The sequence below is a fragment of the Mustelus asterias genome, chromosome 30 (assembly GCF_964213995.1).
Source record: "Mustelus asterias chromosome 30, sMusAst1.hap1.1, whole genome shotgun sequence".
NCBI classification, from domain to species: Eukaryota; Metazoa; Chordata; class Chondrichthyes; order Carcharhiniformes; family Triakidae; genus Mustelus; species Mustelus asterias.
In genome coordinates, this window is record NC_135830.1 from 9,777,853 (window position 1) to 9,795,967 (window position 18,115).

At 49.4% G+C, this 18,115-nt stretch overlaps 3 protein-coding genes across 6 annotated transcripts in view; 2 read left to right on the forward strand and 1 right to left on the reverse strand.

Annotated features, from left to right (window-relative positions):
• LOC144481017 (uncharacterized) overlaps window positions 1-18,115 on the reverse strand; it is a 192,388-nt gene that overhangs the window by 55,986 nt on the left and 118,287 nt on the right. The gene's annotated exons all lie outside the window — the stretch shown is intronic.
• Window positions 1,511-4,412, forward strand: LOC144481045 (uncharacterized). 4 transcript variants are annotated; one of them, XM_078200696.1, is made up of 3 exons: window positions 1,545-1,602; window positions 2,304-2,399; window positions 3,170-4,404. In XM_078200696.1, the coding sequence occupies exon 3, from the start codon at window positions 3,508-3,510 to the stop codon at window positions 4,096-4,098; it is 591 nt and encodes a 196-aa protein (XP_078056822.1). In that variant the 5' UTR covers window positions 1,545-1,602; window positions 2,304-2,399; window positions 3,170-3,507; the 3' UTR covers window positions 4,099-4,404. The 4 variants fall into 4 exon arrangements, with proteins under 4 accessions (XP_078056820.1, XP_078056819.1, XP_078056821.1 ...); XM_078200694.1 differs by lacking the exon at window positions 2,304-2,399 and having other exon boundaries at window positions 1,511-1,598; window positions 3,170-4,412; XM_078200693.1 differs by lacking the exon at window positions 2,304-2,399 and having other exon boundaries at window positions 1,511-1,913.
• On the forward strand, window positions 10,514-13,609 carry LOC144480741 (uncharacterized). Its single transcript, XM_078200323.1, has one exon. The coding sequence runs from the start codon at window positions 10,514-10,516 to the stop codon at window positions 11,354-11,356; it is 843 nt and encodes a 280-aa protein (XP_078056449.1). The 3' UTR covers window positions 11,357-13,609.

Consider the following 18,115-nt stretch of genomic DNA (forward strand, 5'->3'; position numbering starts at 1 on the left):
CCTTAATGACTATCGGCGGTGGCTCTGACATCCATCATTATGAAGTGCTTCGAAAGGTTAGTCATGGCACAAGTCAATTCCAGCCTCCCGGACTACCTGGATCCACTACAGTTTGCCTACCACTGCAACAGGTCCACAGCAGACGCCATTTCCCTGGCCCTGCACTCAACCCTGGAACACCTAGATAACAAGGACACCTATGTCAGGCTCCTATTTATTGACTACAGCTCAGCTTTCAACACTATTATTCCCAAGAAACTCCTCTCCAAACTCCATGGCCTGGGCCTTGGCACCTCCTTCTCTGACTGGATCCTGAACTTCCTAATTCATAGACCACAATCAGCAAGGATAGGCAACAACACCTACTCCATGATCATCCTCAACATTAGTGCCCCACAAGGCTGTGTTCTCAGCCCCCTACTATACTCCTGATACACCTATGACTGTGCGGAAAAATTTGACACATGACAGGTAGACATCAACACGCATGCTATAATTGACCTCAGAATCCTCGGGTGGCACAGTGGTTAGCACGGCTGCCTCAGCGCCAGGGACCTGGATTCAATTCCCAGCTTGGGTAACTGTCTATGTGTCATTTGCACATTCTCTCCGTGTGGGTTTCCTCTGGGCGCTCCGGTTTCCTCCCACACTACAAAGATGTGTGGGTTAGGTGGATTGGCCATGCTAAATTGCCCCTTAGTATCAGGGGACTACTAGGGTAAATGCATGGGGTTATGGGGATAGGACCTAGGTGGGAATGTGGTCAGTGAAGACTCGATGGGCCGAATGGCCTCCTTCTGTACGTAGGATTCTATGATTAAGACAAAAAGAAATAAGAACAGGAGAAGGCAGATCGGCCCCTCAGGCCTGCTCCAGCATTCAATAGGATCATGGCTGACCCAACATTCCTCACATCCACTTTCCTGCCCTTTCCCCATAACCCCTGATTCCCTTATTGATCAAAAATCTAACTCAGCCTTAAATATACCACAAGGATTTTGCTCCCATAGCTCTCTCTGGCAAGGAATTCCAAAGACTCACAACGCCCTGAGAGAAGAAATTCCTCTTCATCTCAGACTTGAATTGGCTTCAGGAGGTTAAAATCCTGTTTTGTTTCCCCTGCTGATTTATCTCCAGTGACCAGACAATCGGAGTGAATGAGGGGCGGGGCTGGAGGACTGAGCGGGACAGCCTGGTCCTCCAGCCAATCGGAGTGAATAAGGGGCGGGGCGGGAGGACCAAGCGGGACAGCCTGGTCCTCCAGCCAATAGGAGTGAATGAAGGGCGGGACTGGAGGACCGAGGGGGACAGTCTGGTCCTCCAGCCAATGGGAGTGAATGAGGGGCGGGGCTGGTGGACGGGGCGGGACAGCCTGGTCCTCCAGCCAATCGGAGTGAATGAGGGGAGGGGCTGCAGGACCGTACGGGAGAGCCTGGTCCTCCAGCCAATGGGAGTGAATGAGGGGCGGGGCTGAGTGCGGACCCCCATTGTGATCTGGAGCATGCGCATTGCCGCTCACAGTTGAGGATTGAGGCGGTTGTGGGAATTATCAGCCCGGGAGATACCGCCGGATAAATCAGGAACGAGAGACGGAGCCGGTGGGTGGGTTGGTTTGGAGGCTTCATAAGACATGCTGTATAGGCCCCAAGTCCTCATACGAAGCTCGGATTCGGTATTTAAACGGATGACAGCTGCTCGGGCTTTACCCTCAGACAGGCCCGGGTGAACGGCCGCCATCTTGAGACGGGCACAGCTTGCGGCGGAGCGCGTGCGCAGACAGAGGGAGTTCCAGGCTCAGTCCAGATCCCGATTGAATCTGATTGGTTGGAGGACCAGCGTCTCCCGCTCGGTCATCCGGCCCCGCCTCCTCTTCCTATTGGTCCGGAGCCGCCGTCAATCAGTCCCCGGGCATTGTGAGCGAAACAAACCCTTCAGAATCATTGTCAGCTCCCTGGTTTGCAGCTGCGGGGCTTCTCCCTCCCTCCCTCCCGGGAACAGGCCCAGGTTAACGGCCCCATCCTGGCTCAGCCACTGGAGGATGGTTCACATCAGAGGATGGGGGAGGGGGACAATAAATCATCGAATCCCTACAGTGCAGAAGGAGGCCATTCGGCCCAGTGAGTCTGCACCGATCACAACCCCATCCCTCACTGTTTGTATGTTCCCACAACTCTGGGAGATGCCAGCCTCACACAGCCTGACCTCAGTTCTGGCAAGACCCATTCACCATTCTTTGATTTGATTTATTATTGTCACGTGTATTATCATACAGTGAAAAGTATTGTTTCTTGCGCACTATACAGACAAAACATACCGTTCATAGAGAAGGAAATGAGAGGGTGCAGAATGTAGTGTTACAGTTACAGCTAGGGTGTAGAGAAAAATCAACTTAATGCAAGGTAAGTCCATTCAAAAGTCCGACAACAGCAGGGAAGAAGTTGTTCTTGAGTCGGTTGGTACGTGACCTCAGACTTTTGTATCTTTTTCCCGACCGATAAAGATGGAAGAGAGAATGTCCGGGATGCATGAGGTCCTTAATTATGCTGGCTGCTTTGCCGAGGCAGCAGGAAGTGTAGCAGAGTCAATGGATTGGAGGCACATCTTTGGACTGTGGGAGGAAACTGGAGCACCCGGAGGAAACCCACGCAGACATGGGGAGAATGTGCAGACTCCATACAGAGAGTGACCCAAGCCAGGAATCAAACCTGGGTCCCTGGCGCTGTGAGGCAGCAGTGCTAAACACTGTGCCACCCCAGAGGGAGGGGGTGGAATCTGCAAGTAAGGAAAGGAATTGTGAAGATGGTGTGATGGATTTAGCAGGCTGATCAACTCTCATGGTGAAAATTATGGTACAGCCTGCCCTGGAGTCCAAATGAATGGTGGATGGGTCTTGCCAGAACTGAGGTCAGGCTGTGTGGAAGTGGCGTCTGCCAGAGTTGTGGGAACATGCAAACAGTGAGGGATGGGGTTGTATGCAATGAGAAAGCCTGGGACAGTGGACTCAAATACAGATCAATCCTGTTAAATATGGGACATAGTTAGCCTGGGAAGAGTGTGTGGGATGAGGAGTCACTGTTTTCAAGGCACAAGTAAAGACAGATGTATCATGAAAAATGTAATTCTGTTCAGAATTTCTCCATTTATAAATTTTGTAAACTCCTTTTTCCAGGAAATTAGAGTGTGTGGATTTATGGACAGTAAGCTCAAACTGAACATCACAGAATGATCTGACAGAATCACTCAGTTCACCACAGCCAATATCATCAGTGTTTGAATTTGGAAGGAGCAATGTTTGTCTGTGAGACCATTTCAAACATCAGTGTGACGGGAAAAGCATCAAAACACATCCTGGAATGAGAGTGCTGCAGAGCACTAACCGTGAAAGATCTTTAACTAGTTAAACAGCCTGTAAAAACATCAGACCGCTCGCAGCGGGGAGTAACTACACGTACTCTGTGTGTGTTCAACTGATTCTGCAACCTGGAGAGTGACAAGGAAACTGGCACCATGGAGAAACTGTGGAAATGTGAGGACTGTGGTAAAGGATACAATTCTTCGTCCCGGCTGGAAATCCATCGACGTGTTCACACTGGGGAGAAGCCAGTCAGCTGTTCCGTGTGTGAGAGGAGATTCACTCAGTCATCTGCCCTTCGGTTACACCAGCGGCTTCACGCTGTGAAGAAGCCATTCAGCTGCACAACCTGTGGAGAGAAATTCCAGACTTCATCCCTTCTCACTGAACACCAGCGGATTCACACAGGTGCCAAACCATTCATTTGCTTTGTGTGTGGGATGGGATTCACTCAGATATTCGCTATCCAGTCACACCACAGAATGCACACGAAGGAGGATCCATTCAGGTGCACCACCTGTGGAGACAGTTTCAGGCAGTCAACCGACCTCAATAAACACCAACACACTCACACTGGGGAGAAGCCGTTCACCTGCTCCGTGTGTGGGAAGGGATTCCCTTGGTCATCCCAACTGCTGTCACATCGGCGAGTTCACACCGGGGGGAGACCGTTCACCTGCTCATTGTGTGGGGAGGGGTTCACTCAGTCACAACGTCTGTTGAGACACCAGCAAATTCACAAGTGACTGTTTGCTGCTGTTAAAAACATTCAGGATCGATAGTCTGACAATATCTGGTTTGATTCTGCTGATGTTAACAATCCGATAACTAGCTAGAATCTGGAGATGTCACGATTTTTGGGCTGTTTTGTCCCTTTTTAAAATCGCCATCTGTGATCTTTCTCCTCAATTCAAGAACCCTCAGCAGAAGTTTAGTTGCAAGAAAAGTTATGAAGTTTTCAAATTCAGTCCTAAATTGATCTTTGATACAAAATGTACAATTCAGTGTCTGAAATGTTCCACTGATTAACATCTCCAATTAAAAAGTGCTGATTAATCCTTGCTGACAATTAGAACATAGAACATAGAAAGCCACAGCACAAACAGGCCCTTCGGCCCACAAGTTGCGCCGATCACATCCCCACCTCTAGGCCTATCTATAGCCCTCAATCCCATTAAATCCCATGTACTCATCCAGAAGTCTCTTAAAAGACCCCAACGAGTTTGCCTCCACCACCACCGACGTCAGCCGATTCCACTCACCCACCACCCTCTGAGTGAAAAACTTACCCCTGACATCCCCCCTGTACCTACCCCCCAGCACCTTAAACCTGTGTCCTCTCGTAGCAACCATTTCAGCCCTTGGAAATAGCCTCTGAGAGTCCACCCTATCCAGACCCCTCAACATCTTGTAAACCTCTATCAGGTCACCTCTCATCCTTCGTCTCTCCAGGGAGAAGAGACCAAGCTCCCTCAACCTATCCTCATAAGGCATGCCCCCCAATCCAGGCAACATCCTTGTAAATCTCCTCTGCACCCTTTCAATGGCTTCAACATCTTTCCTGTAATGAGGTGACCAGAACTGCGCGCAGTACTCCAAGTGGGGTCTAACCAGGGTCCTATAAAGCTGCAGCATTATCTCCCGACTCCTAAACTCAATCCCTCGATTAATGAAGGCTAGTACGCCATACGCCTTCTTGACCGCATCCTCCACCTGCGAGGCCGATTTAAGAGTCCTATGGACCCGGACCCCAAGGTCCTTCTGATCCTCTACACTGCTAAGAATGGTACCCTTCATTTTATACTGCTGCTCCATCCCATTGGATCTGCCAAAATGGATCACTACACACTTATCCGGGTTGAAGTCCATCTGCCACTTCTCCGCCCAGTCTTGCATTCTATCTATGTCTCGCTGCAACTTCTGACATCCCTCCAAACTATCCACAACACCACCTACCTTGGTGTCGTCAGCAAACTTACCAACCCATCCCTCCACTTCCTCATCCAGGTCATTTATGAAAATGACAAACAGCAAGGGTCCCAGAACAGATCCCTGGGGCACTCCACTGGTCACTGACCTCCATGCAGAGAAAGACCCCTCCACAGCCACTCTCTGCCTTCTGCAGGCAAGCCAGTTCTGGATCCACAAGGCAACAGCCCCTTGGATCCCATGCCCTCTCACTTTCTCAAGAAGTCTTGCATTAGAACATAGAACATAGAACATTACAGCGCAGAACAGGCCCTTCGGCCCACGATGTTGCACCGACCAGTTAAAAAAAAACTGTGACCCTCCAACCTAAACCAATTTCTTTTCGTCCATGAACCTATCTACGGATCTCTTAAACGCCCCCAAACTAGGCGCATTTACTACTGATGCTGGCAGGGCATTCCAATCCCTCACCACCCTCTGGGTAAAGAACCTACCCCTGACATCGGTTCTATAACTACCCCCCCTCAATTTAAAGCCATGCCCCCTCGTGCTGGATTTCTCCATCAGAGGAAAAAGGCTATCACTATCCACCCTATCTAAACCTCTAATCATCTTATATGTTTCAATAAGATCCCCTCTTAGCCGCCGCCTTTCCAGCGAAAACAATCCCAAATCCCTCAGCCTCTCCTCATAGGATCTCCCCTCCATACCAGGCAACATCCTGGTAAACCTCCTCTGCACCCTCTCCAAAGCCTCCACATCCTTCCTGTAATGTGGGGACCAGAACTGCACACAGTACTCCAAGTGCGGCCGCACCAGAGTTGTGTACAGTTGCAACATAACGCTACGACTCCTAAATTCAATCCCCCTACCAATAAACGCCAAGACACCATATGCCTTCTTAACAACCTTATCTACTTGATTCCCAACTTTCAGGGATCTATGCACACATACACCTAGATCCCTCTGCTCCTCCACACTATTCAAAGTCCTCCCGTTAGCCCTATACTCAACACATCTGTTATTCCTACCAAAGTGAATTACCTCACACTTCTCCGCATTAAACTCCATCCGCCACCTCTCGGCCCAACTTTGCAACCTGTCTAAGTCTTCCTGCAAACTACGACACCCTTCCTCACTGTCTACCACACCACCGACTTTGGTGTCATCAGCAAATTTGCTAATCCACCCAACTATACCCTCATCCAGATCATTAATAAATATTACAAACAGCAGTGGCCCCAAAACAGATCCCTGAGGTACACCACTTGTAACCGCACTCCATGATGAATATTTACTATCAACCACCACCCTCTGTTTCCTATCCGCTAGCCAATTCCTGATCCAATTTCCTAGATCACCCCCAATCCCATACATCTGCATTTTCTGCAGAAGCCTACCATGGTGAACCTTATCAAACGCCTTACTAAAATCCATATATACCACGTCCACTGCCTTGCCCCCATCCACCTCCTTGGTCACTTTCTCAAAAAACTCAATAAGGTTAGTAAGGCACGACCTACCTGCCACAAAACCATGCTGACTATCACCTATCAATTCATTACTCTCCAAATAACTATAAATCCTATCCCTTATAATTTTTTCCAACATCTTGCCGACAACAGAAGTGAGACTCACCGGTCTATAATTCCCGGGGAAGTCTCTGTTCCCCTTCTTAAACAATGGGACAACATTCGCTAACCTCCAATCTTACTGACTTCTTCACAGTGCCGTGTCCATTATGAAATTAAATGATGAAAGGAAGCGAAACAAAGAAGTGAAATATTGCACAGTCACATCAGTCTTCTGTGGCAAAGAGTTCCAACAGATTCACCACTCTCTGGCTGAAGAAATTCCTCCTAATCTCTGTTTTAAAGGATCGTCCCTTTAGCCTGAGGTTGTGCCCTGGAGTATTCCGGTTAACACACTGGAATACTCCCTTGGCCCTTTAGGATAATGTCACTGCAGTATATGGGATCTGCAGAAACATTCAATTAAATTCTACCAGCCACCTGGTATGCTTAACTGTGGAAACCCTTTTCCATTAAGGTCTCAGATTACTACAGCAGATATGCATTGTTCTGACTCGACCAGCCGGGCTGTGGAATTAATTGGATAGATCTTCCAGAGAGCCAGCAGAGACATAATGGGCCAAATGGTTTCTATTTATGCTGTATCATTCTCTAAAACAGTGAATATTCAGTATCAGGGAGAGAGAGAAGAACCAGTGACTGTGCGATTGAACCCAGCCAGAATCAGCACCATAAAAGGAGTGAGAGGGGAAACGGTATAAAAGCTTTGAAACCATTGCATGGTCCTGCAGCAGAACTTTGAGAAATGGAGCACAGCAATGTACCAATTCTCAATATTTCATTAATTTACCTCAAATGCTTACAACGTTATTATGAATTAATTGCATGAGGTTTCAATGGCGGTTATTACCCAGCATTCGCTGCGGGTGTGACAGTGCCCTATTCACTGCACAGGAGCCCGGTGCGCAAGCGCGGTGCTGTATCTAGCGCATGCGCAGTGTCACTTTGCTCGGAGCCCTGCGAGTGCGGGAGACGCTTGTTTCAAGGGGTGAGAATCGGTGGGGCGGAGGGAGGAATGGAACCGGGAGTCGGGGTGGGGAGGGAGTAGAGGCTTCACAAACATCTGCTGTAGGGCGCCAGGCCTGAATAAGAGCCTTCCGGTCCCGGGTTTGCAGCTCCGGGGAATTTATCCGGGATCAGACCCAGTGCCGCGGCCGCCATCTTTGTTTAGCGGGGAGCAGAGCGCATGCGCGGCCAGTGGGCGGAGCTTCAGGATTTGGGTGACCAGGAGAGACAATGTTTGAGTCATTGACTGACAGGCCGGGTTAATGGATGCTGCCTTTCACCTTCTCAATTTGCAGCGGCTGCTCGCCGTCTTTTATACATTTTAATCATACAGACATTAGCGGTTACTTCGTTGTTAGCTTTGGGTGGTTACCTGTATTGAGACAATTGTCCTCCCCGAGCAACAATTGACCTCCAATCACATTCCTTCAAAAACAACCGTTAACAAAAACCCACAAGTTTCGGTTCCGCTTTATCTTAAGCTCAGCGGACCATCTGGACCTCGCGGTCTGGTTTTTTTTGGCTATTCCGTTTTTTTAATACAAGAACAGGATGTAGCTCCAAGGTTAGTTTGTTATTTAGTCAGCAACAGGATGATCTTTGTTAACCACAGGATAAGTGCTGGGCGCAGCCGGTCCCGTACGCATTAACTTTCAAAGGTCGCAGTCTTAGTTTCACTCCAACACTCATCTCATTTATCTAAAATCCAATGAGCATAGATGCACCCTGCCTAACCTTTCCTCATAAAACAGACCCCTTCATGCCCGAAATCAGCGAGTGAACCTTGTCTGAATTGCTTCCAATGTAAGTATATTCCATCTTAAGTAATCTTATGCTAGAAAACAGGAGGGGAGAATGTTATGGATTTATATTCAGGTCTGACAAATGATTGTTGGAGGTGACACAGTGGTTCGCACTTCTGTCTCATAGCGCCAGAGACCCGGTTCAATTCCAGCCTCGGGTGATTGTATGGAGTTTGCACATTCCCCCTCTGTCCGTGTGGGTTTCCTCTGGGTGCTCTGGTTTCCTCCCACACTCCAAAAAGTGGGTTGATCGACCATGCTAAATTGTCCCTTTGTGTCCCAAGATGAGGGGGAAGGAAAGGATTAGTGATGTACGTACATCAGGTTACAGGGATAGGGCCTGAGTAAAGGTGCTCTGTTAGAAACTTGGTGCAGACTCAATGGGCTAAAAGACCTCCTTCTGCACTGCAGAGATTCTGTGATTTTGGAATCTCCTTTTACAGATGGTTAGAAAAAGAGGATTTTTACAGCAATCTCAAGCCCCCAAAAAATGTGTATTTCTTAATTTCAAACCACAATTGACACATGACTCTTGTAATCTCCTTTTGCAGGGAGTTAGAGTGGGCCAAGCCTGAGGCAGCTGTCGTATGTATATTTACAGAGAGAGAATAGACTAACATTTCGAGTCTGGATGACCCTTTGTCAAAACAAGGGTCATCCAGACTTTAAATGTTGGCTCTACTCTCTCTCCACAGATGCTGTCAGACCTGCTGACATTTTCCAGCATTTTCTGTTTTTGTTTCAGTTTCCAGCATCCGCAATACTTTGCCTTTATATGTATTTATATATCCAAATGTGCAATGTTAACAAAATGGACAGTTACTAACCGAAATATAAAGCATCATGTGATTTAGCTGACTTGACCATATTCCTATAGTTATTCAGTCATTAAAGACACAGTCATGGAGCATTAAACTTGCCGAGCAGGGCCCCTTGTATCAACACACAGGCAGCTGCTTTGTGAGACTGCCAGCAGTACAGACAAGTCAGAGATAAGAATGTCCTGAGAAGAGAGATTCATTGTGAAAGCTCAGGGACGGTTGATAAGATGTAGGAATTCTATGATTCTAATGAACATTCTTTCCTCTCTCGTTCCCCAAAAGCTGTAAATCTCCATCCCACACACTCTCCCTCCATTCTCACTCTGCTGTATCTAATATTCACCCTCCCAATTCTCCTGAAGGTGCTGATTGAGGCTGATTGACAGATCCATGCTCACTGCTTCCTGTCCACCACACACAAATCATAAGAAACAGGAGCTGCAGTTGGCCATTCAGCCCATCGAACTGCTTCAACCATTCATTGAGAATTGGCTGATCTACCGCAGCATCATTTCCCACGCTATCCCCCAGATAGAGAGAGAATAGAGCCAATGTTTCGAGTCTGGAGAGAGGAAAGAATGTTCCATAGAAACTAGAATTGTGTGTTCTGAATTTCTATCCTGTACTGACACTGATGACTTTTGTAAACTTGTTTTACAGGATATTGGAAGAGGAATCACAGGCCGAAATCTCAACCGTCACGTCTAGATCTGACAGAGTCATATTCCTTGGGACCTGAATATCATCGGCCTTTGAATCCAGAAGGAGAAATGGTTGTTTGGTCTGTCAGTTTGAAAAGATTTCAAACATCAGTGTGACTGGAAAAGCACCAACACACTGCCACACTCGAGTGAGAGTGTTCCAATGCACTGACTAAAGAGCTTTAACCAGTTACACAGCCTGAATAAATATCACAACATTCACAGCAGGGAGGGACTGTACTCGTGTTCTGTGTGTGGACAAGGCTTCAACTGATTGTCCACCCAAGAGAGAGGCGAGGACACCTGTGCCATGGAGAAACCATGGAAATGTGCGGACTGTTGGAAGAGATACAAAGCCCCATCAGAGCTGGAAGTTCATCGGCGCAGCCACACTGGGGAGAGGCCGTTCATCTGCTCTCAGTGTGAGAAGGGATTCACTCATTTATCCAGCCTGCGGACACACCAGCGAGTTCACACGAGGGAGAGACTGTTCACCTGCTCTCAGTGTGAGAAGGGATTCAGTCAGTTATCCGCCCTGCAGAAACACCAGCGAATTCACACTGGGGAGAGGCCGTTCACCTGCTCTCAGTGTGGGAAGGAATTCACTGATTTATCCACCCTGCAGAAACACCAGCGAGTTCACCCTGGGGAGAGGCCATTCACCTGCCCTCAGTGTGGGAAAGGGTTCAGTCGATTATTTAACCTGCAGATGCACCTGCGTGTTCACACTGGGGAGAGACCATTCACCTGCTCTCAGTGTGGGAAGGGATTCAGTCAGTTATCCGGCCTGCAGACGCACCAGCGACTTCACACTGGGGAGACACCGTTCACCTGCTCTCAGTGTGGGAAGGGATTCACTCGGTTATCTAGCCTGCAGACACACCAGCGACTTCACACTGGGGAGAGACCATTCACCTGCTCTCAGTGTGAGAAGGGGTTCAGTCAATTATCTAACCTGCAGATACACCAGCGAGTTCACACTGGGGAGAGGCCGTTCACCTGCTCTCAGTGTGGGAAGGGATTCACTCAGTTATCCAGCCTGAGGAGACACCAGCGCATTCACACTGGGGAGAGGCCGTTCACCTGCTCTCAGTGTGGGAAGGGATTCAGAGTTTCATCAACCCTGCTGAGACACCAACAAGTTCACGAGTGATTCCAGGGGTTGGATTCTGCTGTTATTGTTTCTGCTCTCAATTACATCCAGGACTGCATTTTGTTCATTCTCACAGTTGGTCAATGGGGAGGGTCGGAGGGTTTCTTTCTGCTGGACTGGCCGGTCTCATGACTTTGCCTCCAGTGGGCTGATGCTCTTTGCGTCTTGTTGCGAATACCTGGTTTCAGATTTCACAAGGATCACAGAGTGACAGGGTGTGAGGAAGTTCAGAGATATTTAGTCAGCATTTCTGTTTGAAACGCCCCAAATGCCCATCCAATTTCCTTTGTAATTGTTTATTGTCTCCACTTCCTCCACCCTCATAGGCAGCGAGTTCCAGGTCATTACCATTCGCTGCATCAAAATATTCTTCCTCACATCCCCCCTTCCTCTCTGACCCAAAACCTTAAATCTGTGCCCCCCTCGTCCTTGTCCCAACAGCTAATGGGAACAGCTTTTTTTTGTCCACCTTATCTAAACCTGTCAGAATCTTGTCCACCTCTATCAAATCTCCCCTCAACCTCCTTTGCTCCAAGAGGAACAACCCCAGCCTGACATTGACAATAAAGAACAAACTAACAGAATATGTTACTGTCTGAAATCAAATGGGAATGTTTAATTTCTGTTTTAAAGATATTGTGAATATATTGTCCTGGACAATAAGGGAATTGGAATAACTCACCTTGGGTGTGGTTGAATGGAATATATCAATCTGGTATCCACTTACAATCTCCCTCCCTAACAGCACTGTGGATGTACTTACACCTCAGGCATTGTAACAGTTCAGGAAGGCAGTGTTGGGGTTGACCACGGCCGAGGCAGCTACATACAGCCACATATTCTGTTATAATTGAAGGACTGCAGATTGAATGTGAGGCATTCTGGGACTGGACTATCTTGACCACATTTCTGTGACTGCTCAGTTTCTGCAATCACGGACCATTAAAGCTGCTTAGCAGGGCCCCGACAGAGGACCTGGTGAGAATATTTACTCAGAATGAGTTAGAATTAAATTTATTCCAGGATCGGCAGGTGTTCAGCAGCTGAGATTCCTGAATCTGTAAAAAGGGGGTCCGACCAAACAGTACTAGGTAGTTGGTTAAGAAGTTAAAAAGCATTCTGAACCATTGCTTAACCTATCGTCAATTTGTGATAAGAACTGTGAGGGATTTGTGACCCGATATTTGGTGAAGTGATGGTATACTCCAAGTAGCACTGGACTCAAAACCAGATCTCTGAGAGTAGATTCTAACAGTTATAATCCTACCCAAGCATGGTCAGTGAAAAATCAGAGCTCGAGTGGGGACTGGACAGGTCTCTTACCTGCCATTTGGAAACTAAGAACAAGAAGCTTATAGATAAAATGATTAGAGAATAGAGCCAACGTTTCGATTCTGGATGACACTTTGTCAGACTCATCCAGACTCAAAACATTGGCACTATTCTCTCTCCAAAGATGCTGCCAGACCTGCTGAGATCTTCCAGCATTTTCTGTTTTTGTTTCAGATTCCAGCATCCGCAGTAGTTTACTTATATGATAAAATGATTAGTTCTGATTGGAATCCCCACGACCCTCCCGCAAAACAGAGGGAGTGGTGGCAAAAGGAGAAAAAGGATAAGGATGATAAAGTCTGGGTTCTGATTCTCCGAGCCCATGTAGACTTAACAAAATGAGTGAACCAGTTTATAAAGAATGGAAGTTACCAATCCCAACAATAACTGATCAAATTAAAATAATTAGGTTGATGAATATAACAAAAAACATGGGTGAAGTTTAAAATCAAGTTTGTTTTGTTGTTTGGGAAGTTTTTAAAACTTGTGTAAAGTGTCAAGTTTATTTCTGCTCACTCGCCACCCCTTTCGGTTCTGTAGAAAAGTTAACCCTTTCAGCAGACAGTTGATTTGTTTTTAAATTGCCAGGAAACTCGTGTCTATTTTAGTTTATAATTGAAGATTTATGGGAATTGGCTAAGATGGTCTTTTGACATTTTTAAAGTATAAAAAAGTGGTCTTGAGAAGGCAATTTGGTAGAGAGAGGTGGAGGGAGAGATGTTTACAGAGAGGTGTGGAGAGCTGTTGGTTTTACAAGTTATCCATGTTTTTGGAGCGGTCACTTCATGTCCTGGTCTGAGAGGGATGGAGAGAAGTCTGTTCAATTGTTAATGTTAAGCTTTCTCTATTAACTGTTAATCGACACTTTGCTTTTTATCTTTCTGACTTGTTACATTTTTAATGGTTAATAAACTTTCTAATTTCACCATTTGAAGCTTTCTTTCTTGCCATATGGTTAAGTCGCTGGAACCTGGTGTGATTTACGATTAGGGAGGTTATTGCAAACAAGAGAACCCCCATAAATCTTCATTCAAATAAATCAAAGTTCTTACAAATGGAATGTTATCCTTTATTATGAGAGAAATTGAACATGGAAGTAAAGATATTATGCTTCAGTTTCAGCAAGAAGTCTCACAACACCAGGTTAAAGTCCAACAGGTTTATTTGGTAGCACAAGCCACAAGCTTTCGGAACAGGCTGTTCCTTCATCAGGTGAGTGGGAGTTCGGTTCACAAACAGGGCAAAAGAAAACACAAACTCAATTTACAAAATAATGGTTGGAATGCGAGACCAGGCAAGTCGTGGGGGTTACAGATAGTGTGATATGAACCCAAGATCCCAGTTGAGGCTGTCCTCATGTGTGCGGAACTTGGCTATCAGTCTCTGCTCAGCGACTCTGCGCTGTCGTGTGTCGCGAAGGCCGCCTTGGAGAACGCTTACCCGAAGATCAGAGGCCGAACGCCCGTGACTGCCTAAGTGTTCCCCAACAGGAAGAGAACACTCTTGCCTGGTGAGGCACAGGAATCCCAGCGAGAGCAGCATTCAACAAGCCCCAGCCGAGACAAAAAGTTCTTACACAAGTCACGAACCCAAGCACTTGAAACAGAAACTTCACGCCGACCAAGGCGTTCCTCCCAGCGGCCACATTTCCAAAAGCTCACCGCAAGGCGCGCATAACTCCCAGTCAGGAGGAAGCTTGAGTCTGTCTGATGCCCCATCTTCATTCACGCAAAAAGCCACGCTCTCATTGGCTGGAAGACCTGAGGCCTTCCGGTCCTCCAATTCTTTTCATTGGCCAGAGCTGGTGAGGGGCGGTGAATCAAACGTACGCCTGTGCGGGTGTTGGGGGGAATGTGCGGGTGTGGGGCGGGGCCCGGGACAAAGCCGGCGCACTGACCATTGTCTGTCCGGGTCTTCCAGCCTTTCCCATTGGACAACAGCTCAGCGTGGCTGGAGGGCAAAGTCCCGCCCACCCCCACGTGGGGCTCCGCCCCTCATTTTCCATCTACGGGGGATTGACCAATGGGAACTCTGGAGGACCGGAAGGACTCTGCTCCTCCAGCCAATCAGAGCTCCCCATTGTCTGAATGCGGAAGTGGACAATGAGCTTGTTCAGCTGCTCATTCCTGCCCTGCAAAGCTGCTGCTGCTCGCTCTCTGAATGAAGATTGCGTACAGACAGCCTGAAACGTGCCTCCTCTCGACAACACCTACATTCTGTTTCTGAGGTGAAGTGGATTCACGTTCGCCCGTGTAGCGGAAGGCCCCGCGTCAGAACCAGGCGGAAACTTTGGGTTTGTTTTCTTTTTTTTTGTGAGTAACTTTATTTTGCAGTTTTTGCTCACAGAGACGCCCGGTTTTTGTGTTGTTTTTGTTTGTTTGTTTTTCGTTCCCTGCGGGGAGGAAGGAGGGAGGTGAGCTGCTGCCTGCCTGTCGCCTGGCCTGCCTGTCGCCTGGCCTGCCTGTCGCCCGGCCTGCCGGCCTGCCTGCCGGTCCAACGTCCCGCCCTTCCTACCAAGTGAGCTCCTCCTCCCCCACCTCCATCTACTGGGGGAGGTCAGGTCCGGGGTGCAGCCGATCCCGCTCGGCCTTCGGGACCCCTCCCTCCGCCACATATACTCCTTCCGGCGCCAGGTTTTTGTCCGCCTGGCCCGGGAGGAGGAACTGGAGGGAGGGTTCAATGTCCCCCACGAGGGGACCACGTACCGGGTCTTTTGGTCCGTGGACGGTGTGCGGTGCCATGCCTGTAAGGAGGCGGGGCACGTGAGAAAAACTGCCCCGTCTCCAAGGCCGCCGACCGCCAACCCAAGGCGGCCGCAGCTGGCACCGCAGCCCCCTCTCCCCCCAAACGAGTACCATCTGCCCCCCCGCGAGGGGAGGCCACGCCGGCAGCAGCTGTCACCTCAGCTGCCGGCAGGGGGGGGAGCGGAGCCTCCGCGTGGCCAAAAGGCCCAGAAGGGCACAACAAAAAAGGGGGGGACCGGAACCCCAGCCCCCAAGAAAGACACCCCAACCACCCCGGCAGCCAGCTCGGGGACCACCTCAGTCTCCACCTGCGCCCGCCCCCCCCCCCCCCCCCCCACCATCTGCCGGGCCCGTGGGCTCTCCGGGGCCTAGTGCTGGGTCTGGCGCCCGGGATCATGGGCCCGAGCATGGGGGGGTAAGCGACCCCGAGCCGGCAAAACTGGCGACACCGCCACCTCGGGGGGACGTGACGGGAGAGCAGGGGGGGCGCGGCAAGGTGAAGAGGGGCGGAGGGTGAGGGGCCTCACCTGCCGAGGGCAGGTTAACAAAAAGAGGCGGGGCCCCTCGGGCACCATTGAGTTTGAGGTCTGCGTGCCCCTCCCGCCTTGTGAATCATTTCCTGCCGTGCCCCCACCTGTCTTTGTGCCTTGTCCCCAGAAAAAAGGGGGCAAGGCACAGCACAAAACTAAACGCGTGCTGCCTCAGTCCCCCGGCGAGGAGTCCCCGGGGCCGGGTGGCAGCAGGGCCCCCACGGCTCTGTTCCACCCGGTCGATTACAACCTGGACTTCTTCTTTAGCATGTCGGGGGACTGGGGCAACACCCCAATGTTCGTGTCCCTATCATCAGGTGGTCCACGGGAGGAGGCCAAGTGGCTGACGGCCAGGAAAGGTAAAGCTCGGGTGATTGAGAGCACCCCGGTGGATGTGCCCCTACACAACAAGTACTCCTGCCTGAGTACTGTTGGGGGGGACAGCCCACCTGGGGGAAGCAGCAGTGGCCGGGCCTCCGGAGTGGAGTCCGGCCTTGTAACTCAGAGGGCTAAGGAAAAGAGGGGAAGGCAGTATTAATCGGGGACTCGGCAGTCAGGGGGACGGACAGGCGATTTTGGGGAGGCAGGCGGGAGTCTCAGATGGTGGTCTGCCTCCCTGGGGCTGGGATTCAGGATGTCATTGGGCAAGTCCCAGAAATCCTGAGGGGGGAGGGAGAGGAGCCGGAGGTAGCGGTACATATTGGTACCGCTGATGTGGGTAGGAAGGGGGAAGGGGTCATGAAAAGAGAGTATAGGGAATTAGGGAGACAGCTGAGGAGGAGGAAAGCAAAAGTAGTAATCTCAGGATTGCTGCCTGTGCCATGGGAAGGCGAGGACAGGAATGGAGTGAGGTGGAGGATGAATGTGTGGCTGAGGGGCTGGTGCAGGGGGCAGGGAGTCAGGTTCCTGGACCATTGGGACCTCTTCAGGGGCAGGTGTGACCTGTACACAAAAAACGGGTGGCACTTGAATCCCAGGGGGACCAATATCCTGGCAGGAAGGTTGGCTAAGGCTACTGGGGAGAGTTTAAACTAGATAGGTTGGGGGAGGGGATCAGAGTGAGGAAGTTAGCTCGCAAACAGAGAAGGGTTATAGGCAGTGCAAGAGGGCGGATGGACGGGGGATAGAGAAGGGGAGAGCTCAGACCAAAGGATTGAGATGTGTTTACTTTAATGCCAGGAGTATAGTGAATAAAGGGGATGAGCTCAGAGCGTGGATCGATGCCTGGAAGTATGATGTGGTGGCCATTACGGAGACTTGGATGTCTCAGGGACAGGACTGGATACTCCAGGTGCCGGGATTCAGATGTTTCAGGAAGGACAGGGAGGGAGGCAAGAGAGGGGGTGGAGTGGCACTGCTGATCAGGGATAGTGTCACAGCTGTAGAGAAGGTGTATGCTGTGGAGGGATTGTCCACCGAGTCTCTGTGGGTGGAGGTACAGAGTGCAAAGGGGCCGGTCACTTTGCTGCGAGTTTTCTATAGGCCGCCCAATAGTAACAGGGAGGTGGAGGAGCAGATAGGGAAACAGATCCTGGAGAGATGCAGTAATAGCAGAGCTGTTGTGATGGGAGACTTTAATTTCCCAAACATAGATTGGAATATCCCGAGGGTAAGGGGATTGGATGGGGAAGAGTTCGTTAGGTGTGTTCAGGAGGGTTTCCTGACACAGGATGTGGACAAGCCTACAAGAGGAGAGGCTGTACTTGATCTGATACTGACCAATGAACCTGGACAGGTGTCAGATCTCAGTGGGAGAGCATCTTGGGGATAGCGATCATAACTCTATCTCCTTTAGGCTTGCATTGGAAAAAGAGAGGATCAGGCAAGCTAGGAAAGTGTTTATATGGAGTAAGGGGAAATATGAAGACATTAGACAGCAAATTAGAGGAGTAAATTGGAAGGAGGTATTCTCAGGGAAATGTACTGAAGAGAGGTGGCAGTTTTTCAAGGAATGTCTGTCTAGAGTTCGACAGAACAACGTTCCGAGCAGACAGGGAGGTGTTGGTCGGTTAAAGGAACTGTGGTGCACGAAAGCTGTGCGGGACCTAGTCGAGAAGAAAAGGAAAGCGTACAAAAGACTCAGAGCTTGGCGAAGATAGGGATTTAGAAGAGTTTACGACTTGTAGGAAGGGACTAAAGAAGGAAATTAGGAG